General features: G+C 39.4%; 1 protein-coding gene across 1 annotated transcript; it reads left to right on the top strand.

The window, feature by feature from the left end:
* Positions 1 to 3,180: 3,180 nt before the first annotated feature.
* On the top strand, positions 3,181 to 6,514 carry tnfrsf9a (tumor necrosis factor receptor superfamily, member 9a). The gene is made up of 7 exons (XM_083974857.1): positions 3,181 to 3,549; positions 4,531 to 4,650; positions 4,751 to 4,888; positions 5,374 to 5,446; positions 5,530 to 5,633; positions 5,734 to 5,916; positions 6,013 to 6,514. Exons 1-7 carry the CDS (start codon positions 3,417 to 3,419, stop codon positions 6,126 to 6,128), a joined length of 867 nt encoding a protein of 288 aa, XP_083830983.1. The 5' UTR covers positions 3,181 to 3,416; the 3' UTR covers positions 6,129 to 6,514.
* Positions 6,515 to 8,108: the final 1,594 nt, after the last annotated feature.

Genomic DNA, 8,108 nt, shown 5'->3' on the forward strand with positions numbered 1-8,108 from the left:
AGCCCCGAGTTGAATTTGCCCGGAATTGTCCTTTAACAAAAAAATAAAAAACAGGATTGCAAACAGTGGACGCAAAAAAAACTTCACACAGGGTTAAACATGAGATAAACCTCTGACTTTGCGTCACTGCGTCGTCGTTGTCGTTGTCGTGGTCATCGCTTCGATAAAAAGTCAGTGCGATAAAAGCCAAAGCCTCACGCTGTTGTGTGGTGGACGATGAGGAGCAAAGTCTGAGATGCAAATCTCTTGGTGATTAGCATCAGACACTTCTCGTTTTACAAATTCAAAGTGACTTCAAGGGGAATCCTGGCCTTCACATTATGATGTTGTAACAAAACAATGGCAAACCCCTGTTGTATCGACTTAGAATATAGTTACAGGAGGGAAATAACACACGCACACACTAGATTTATGAGCACTTTTCCATTTTGTCTCTCCCTCCCTTTAGTATGAAACACTGTTTGCAATCAAAGCTTTCTCTTTAATTTTGTTTCTTTTCAAAAGAAGAATAAATTGTACATAGAAATTTATTATATATATGAATAAAAAATATATATGTTCAAAAATCCTGTTGAATTTTGATGTAATGTTTTTTTTTTTTTATTCTTTCCACTAGATGGAGACTCTTAACTCTTATTTACATCATTTTAAATTCAGGAGTTTCCTCAGTATTATGTGAGATGTATTTTTATAATACGATTTGAAAACTTCCACGATGACTAATTTTCTAATTTAATGAAGCCTCAGCATTTGAAATATCCCAAACGCTCAAGTAGGTGGTCATTTCTCAAGACCGATGAGTAGGTTCTCATGCTCTTCAGGTCTACAGTTCAACTCTAAAGGTTTAATATCACATCACCACACAACACCAAACCAAACATGACAGCTATACGCCGGCGCCTCATTGGCTTTGACACTTGACAGTTAACACCCCTGAGTGGAACTTCCGAGCACAAAGCGTAGCTGCGTGTACTTTCCCTGTGGGCTGATGTTAACTCTCGGCTGGCTCAACTTTCAAAATAACCCCCCCCTACCAAAAGAAAAACCTCCCTCCCTCCCTCCCCCTCCCATACAGACCCCCAACTGTGAGTCGGACCCACCAACCACATAGTCATAGCTCGCTGCCAGTGTTGTTTATGACACATGAGAGGTTCTCTCAGGAAGGAAGTCATGTCATAGCCTACTAACGACGCCCCCATCAGCACGGGGGAGGGAGATTAAAAAGAAAAAAAAGTACCCTTGAAAGAGAAACAGCCCCCAGAAGTGATCACCTGCATCAGAGCAATGAGGCAAAGTGAAAACACGTTACATATCGACTTCAAACACGACTCGGTCTCGGTCGCAGTCTGAACTGCCTGAGGCTTATGTCAGACTCAGCCTACATGCAAATATGTCACTGACTGCACTGCGCTGCTTACCGAACAGCTTGGGAGTAAACTTCCCAAGTCAGTATGTTAATTGAAGTGTTGGGGTTTACATGGCTTCACTGCTGCGTTGTGAGGGGGCGGCTGTTAGGGTAAGTGTGGGAGGTGTTTTTCTTGGCCGGGGCTGCTGCGTGGGTGTAACATGCGTCTTAGCTCTTTTTTTTTACAGTAGGCGATCCGTGGCGGAGGCTCACACATGCCTCATAAGGTCAAAGGCGAAAATCTTGCCAAATGTCATGATGATGATGATTTGATATCATGTTGCCATGTCAGTGTCACCCGATCATGATGCAGAAGAACTATGACTGTGCCACCGACACATTTTTTTTTTTTAATGTGTGACTGACGTTCCTCTTTTTTTTTGTTTTCATGATCGGACGATGAGTCAGAGGGATGACCTTCAGCAGACTCACCTTAAATCATCATTACTAAGCTAAATTCCCCCATCTTTTCTCCAGGCAAATCATTTACTGTAAGGAAACAGCAGTTCCTTTTTCAGAGGAATTGCTTGTTAGCCATAAATCTTTTGGGAATTGTCATCCAAATGAGTCCAGTCAATTCATAAATCTTTTGTTATGGTTTACTTTCAGTTCAACGGCTTTAAAAGAGCAGCTCATTCCCTCGAGTTGTAACCTACTTTTGGTTTCAGTTTCCCTTGTTGTCTCCCTGGAGATCCAGTTCAAATAGACAAGAAGGACAAACTGTTTACACCAGATAACAGCAGGTGATCTGAGTAAAGTGGGATTTTTTCCTCTTTTGTTTTTCATGCTGACTAAATGAGCTTGTGACATTTTGCATGAATGCCTCATATGTCCTACTCCCTGGCATGACTGGTATGACTCAGCATCAGCATCAGCCCTCAGGGTAAGAGAGAAGAATAGTATGTTTGTTCCTGTGGTTTTACATGGCATCTTACAGTAATAATAAACACTGATATAATGAAGGTAGAGGAAAATCCCTCCTCACAGTCATCAGATTAAACAGCTGTGGATTTTACGCAGCTTGATTTGCATCGGCTTGTTATCAATATTAACAGAAAGTACGGGAGATTTGTTTCAATTTCCTAAAAAAAAAAAAAACAGCCTACAATCTTTTATTTCACTTCCAAAAATGTAAATCAGGAAAATGTTCACCTGTCGAATCTGCACATAACAACATACAGTACCAAGACAGACACGTTTTTCCCAGGCACACCTGTAGGAGGGGTCAATGGATGAGACGGTTGGTGGGTGACAGACACGTTTGGGTTTGTATTTCTGAGAAAAACCAACTATGTGTGGAGCACATTAGATTTGTTATCATTCTGAGAAAGCAGTTAAGTGTAACCGATTTCATAACTCAGCTGCCAAAAGCAGTAAAAGAAAAAAAAAAAAAAAAAAGTGGAGTTCTGTACGAGCAGGAAGAGGGAAGAACAAAGGACAGTTTATTGCAACCCTGATCTACTAAACTAGATTTAAAGGAAAATGTCAAGTCATGTTAATGATCTTCCTAATCTCGGGGAAAGGATTCCCACTAAAGGAAATAAGCTCCTTCTGTACAAAATGAATAAAATATTTAGAGAAAAAATAATAATAAAAATGTAACAAAAAGTAAACAGTTTTCAATTTGTAAAGTATTAAACTATTTAAAAAAAAAAGTTATTTATATACTGTTACAATATTCTTTCAATTTTGCATTAGGCCACGCCCCCCATCTGGTGAAGTAAAAACGACTGAGTGTGAGAGGCAAGGCTCACTCAGCTGTGGGTTGGCTCATGTGTGAGTGCACTGACACATCCAGCCCAGAATATCACAGAGAGACAGACTTCAGCAGGTTTTAAAAGGGCAGCTCAGGACTCTTATTGCATTTTAGACTCAATCAATAAGTATTTAGAGAAACAAGTGCATTTGGAAGAAGAAAAGAAGAAGTAGGAGCTACCTGGGATATTTTTTTTTATTGAACTGGATTACCTCACTTCCCCTATATATTACAAAGCTGGAAGCCGACTGCAGGATGGCTGTGGTGTTTTGGGGGATTGGACTCTGCCTGCTGCTGCTGCAGGGCTGCCTGGCCAGTGTTGAAGAGATCGGCTGCATGAGGTGGAAACCAAACGGAGCTCTGGTTTGCTGTGACGCCTGTTATCCAGGTGAGTGAGAGAGGAGAGAGTGAGAATTTCTCAGTTTCAGAATGGAGTTATATCATAAAACAAAACTGGATAATTACATCTACCCCTAAAGGAAAAGAAAAAAGGGTAACACTTTACAATAAGGGTCCCTTAATTAACGTTTGTTAGTACATTATTAGGCATTAATTAACTGTTTACAGATATATTAACAATCATTATTACTGTATGTATTACTTAGGATTAGGAAACACATTCATTAATGTAGCCTATTAGTCTATCTATTGCACGTCTGCCCGTCCTGGGTGAGGGATCCCTCTGTTGCTCACCCTGAGGTTTCTCCAATTTTTCCCTGTTAAAAGGGTTTTCCATGGAGTTTTTCCTCAGTCGATGTGAGGGTCTAAGGACAGAGGATGTTGTTACGATGCCATGTAAAGCACTTTGAGATAAACTTCTTGTAAAAACGGGCTATACAAATAAAATTGCCTTGCCTTGCCTTGCCTTAGTAAGCAGTTAATGTTGAGTTGAATAATGTGTGTAGTTATCATTATGTATGCATTACTCAGCATTAATTAACACATTAGTTCATATATTAATGCTTAATAATGTACTAACTAACATTAATTATTAATTATTACCCTTATTGTAAAGTGTTACGCCTAAGGGGTTAAAATGATTCCATGTGTCATCTGATAAAAGCAGAACGCCAACAGGCTGTGTCTCTTTTTGAGTGTGGATATAAAAGGAAACCATATCCCATAGTTCCATTGTAGTAGTTACTGCAACCCAATATAGTTTCGGTGGTTTGTCAGCTAATACCACAACAGAGAGAAAAGGATGAGGACGATGCAGCTGATAATTCAGACCGTCTGGAGCAGTGACGTCAATAAAAGTTCAACACGTTTTAATAACTAAGCTCTGCCTGTGCTGCCTGTGTATGGAGATCAGCTGTGTGGCTCTCACTGATAACATGCCTGCTAATGTGACGTCATCATGTTTTTGCAGGGAATCGCCTGGTAAAACAGTGTGGAGAGCATCTGAAGGACCTTTGCAAGCCTTGTGAACCTGACACGTTCACACAGGACCCTAATGCCTATTCGTGCAAAAGTTGCACACAGTGTGTAGGTGCGTCAGTGATCACAATCACAATCACAATGAGACTTCGTTATCAATGCAATCTGCAAAGCTCGGAAGGTTTTTTAAACCTCTCCTTTCGTCTCTTCAGGTGCTCAGGTTCTGCTGACAAAGTGCACTGCCAAAACAGACACAGTGTGCGACTGTAGAGAAGGACTCACCTGTGGAAACAAGCAGTGCACCTTCTGCGTTAAGAAGTGTGGCAAAGGCGAAGAACCCGCACAGAAGCGTGAGTTTAAACAACACACAGAAGCAGCAGACAACACTGCACTGCAAAACTGAAAAATATACAAAGAATATTTGTCTTATTTCCTGTCAAAATGTAATTTCTAGTCAAAACAAATCTCATTATACTTAAAATAAGAAACATCACATTAAAAAGTAGCTTGTTTCTAGACACTTTTTACTTCTTTCAAGCATATTTTCACTTGAAATAAGTAGAAAAATCTGATAGTGAGGCAAGTTTTTCTTCTTTATTACAAGCACAAAAAAACTTTTCACTGGCAGATTATTCTACTTATTTCAAGTGAATATTTGTTTGAAACAAGTGAAAATGATCTAAAAACGAGTACATTTTTAGGTGATGAGTCTTAATTTAAGTGGAAAGAGATGAGTTTTGACTAGAAATTTTGACATTTTAACAAGAAAAGGGACAAATATTCTTGGAAAGAGTTTTTGCAGTGTGTGTGATTGGCTTTTGTCTTTTCCGTGCAGGTTCTTGCAGACCATGTCCAGAGGGAACCTTCAACGACCAGCTCCACCAGGAGTGTAAACCCAGGAAAACCAGGTGAGTTACAGTACACACACTATAGCTGTTCTGGAAATGAAAACCCAAAGAAATCCTCTGACATTTTTTTTATTTGTCATTAGGTGTCCCAGAAAGGATCAGTATATCATCAGCAAGGGAGATGCATTCGGTGATATTGTGTGCGGCAATGTGTCAGTTGGTGCAACCAGGAACCCCAGCCCATCTGGTAAGACACAGGTTTCTGAAGTTGTGCGGTTGTTGTTTTCATCTTTATCCTCCTTAAAAAAAAAAGGAACTAAGTTTGATGATCTCTTGTTGTTTCCCAGAAACTGCCAAAGACCCGGCATGGCCGCTGATCATCGCCGTGGTCACCAGTGTAGCTCTGACCAGCGTTTGCATCTTCGTCATCGCCACCGCAGCTGTGAAAATACTCAGGAAGAAAAAAGGGGAGAAGACAAAGGTAGAGGAAGTGACGATCACAAAAGAGCTGATAATCAGACGCCCCACAGGTAAATGCTGTTGTTAATCTGATCACTTGATACCTGAATGAAACTGACTGTTTCTCAGACCAATCTGACTTTAACCTCTTGGATCTTTTTCCTTAGATGAACCCATGACTTTAAGAGCCATCGAGTGCAGCTTCCACGAGGCTCAGCAAGAGCAAGGCAGCAGCTCAGAGTCGCTGAACTCCAAAGACTCTGCAGAGCCGCTCATTGTGTGAGCAAAACCAGAGACCAGAGACCAGAAACCAAAGACCAGAGACCAAAGACCAGATACCAGGAAAGATGATTTAGGAAAAGGATCTTTATCTGTCCTGCTGAGCCACAAATTTGAAGGTTCCCTTTGCCCTGGAGACACAAAGACAACACTGTTGCACACCACCACACCCAGATGTTTTTCATTATTTCCATTACCTACAGTAGATGTAGATAGCCTGTGCTGCTGTGAATGAGTTTCAAGTTCAGGTCAGAGAGGTAATACTGTACCTTCCTCCAGGATATAGTTTTCAGCAGGCACAGTGCAGCACAGTTCACACAGGGGGAAGGGGAATTCTGTCGACTGTCTAAACATCAGCATGTAAATTATATACAGAGACAGAGAAGCTGTTTTTTCCTCTTTCAGTTGAACTTAAAGCTTAAAATAACCACAGACAGTCTTAAAGGATGACATTTGCGGAAAAAAAAACAAAAAAAACATGACATATTACATTAAACATAAAAAAACAGAGGAAGTTTAACTACTGCTTTCAAACAAAGTAGTTGGCCTTGAGCTAAGTGGGCTAAGAGGGTTTGAATAATTGAGTTGTTGCTACTGTGAAGTCTCATTGACGCTGAAGTGTGAATGCACTGTATAATGAAAGTGGGTGTTAAACATTTGACTACAGACATGTTTTTAGTGACGACTTTAATGCTGAGCCCACACGCATACCAAAAATAGATATGTTGTTCTGTTCAGGTTCCAACCTACTTATACCTGCTGAATTTGTACACATACAACCCTGATATACTGTAGCACAATACAAGAAGAAGTTTTTTATACATATTTGGTAACACTTTACAATAAGGGTCCCTTAATTAACGTTAGTTAGTACATTATTAAGCATTAATCAACTGTTTACAGATATATTAACAATCATTATTATGTATTACTTAGGATTAGGAAACACATTCATTAATGTAGCCTCCAGTATTAGTAAGCAGTTCATTTACTTAAGTTTACTACTCAAAGTTAGTTAATAAATTATTAAGTAATAATAAAAGTTGAATCGTGTAATTAGTTATCATTATGTATGCATACTCAGCATTAATTAACACATTAGTTTATATATTAATGCTTAATAATGTACTAACTAATGTTAATTAAGGATTACCAAATAGCAAAAATGTTATTATATATTTTTTTACATGTTGAAATGTGATTTGTTTCTACTGTGTTTGTCTTTGGTTTATTACTGTTATTTAATTTTGACTATGGCAACTATTGTGTGTAATTTGTATGAAGGATAACCATAGTTCAGTTGTGTGTATTATTGTAAACAAGGCTGTTACGTAGAAATACAGTGTGGTATATCGTGTCTCCCACTCCACAGTTGAGGGAACTATATGGACTTTCCTGCTATTGCTTCATGTAGTCTCGAAAAGTCCAGCGAAGGGGAGTTCCCTGTTTGTTAATAGATAATCCTACAATCTATTCAGATTAGGAACCAGTCTACAGAACTACAGTACTGAGAATGGATTTCTACAGTACATGAGGCTGTTGGGTTTCTTTTCCCCCAGTGAGATTAATAAGACTGAAGTTCAGCAGCAGCACTTAACTTAACTTAACAAGCTGGGACATGCGTCATTGTTAACAAGTCCTAGCCAGGTGCCATATATTATGTTTATCTCAGTAGATTGTAAAATACAGATGTGGTTTGTCATCGCTGCACCTTGAGTTTGACATTCCTCAAGGTGAGTCACGTGGGAAATCCTTAGGATGTTTGACATACTTGGCAAATGTTGAGGAGACAAAACATGTGTCTTTAAGGGTCATGTGGAAACTCCCCTACCTCCCCTCCTTCTTAGTCATTTCTCTACTGCCCTTTAGTTTTACTTATAGCACGGTGGAGTGGGCAGTGAGACGAGTCCAAGATGAAGGTTGTTTCTTCTTTCTTTTTTTTCTTTTTTATTTCTTAACGTAAGACGAGGTCGTTTCTAAACTG

This window comes from Trachurus trachurus (genome assembly GCF_905171665.1).
Source record: "Trachurus trachurus genome assembly, chromosome: 7".
Classification (NCBI taxonomy): domain Eukaryota; kingdom Metazoa; phylum Chordata; class Actinopteri; order Carangiformes; family Carangidae; genus Trachurus; species Trachurus trachurus.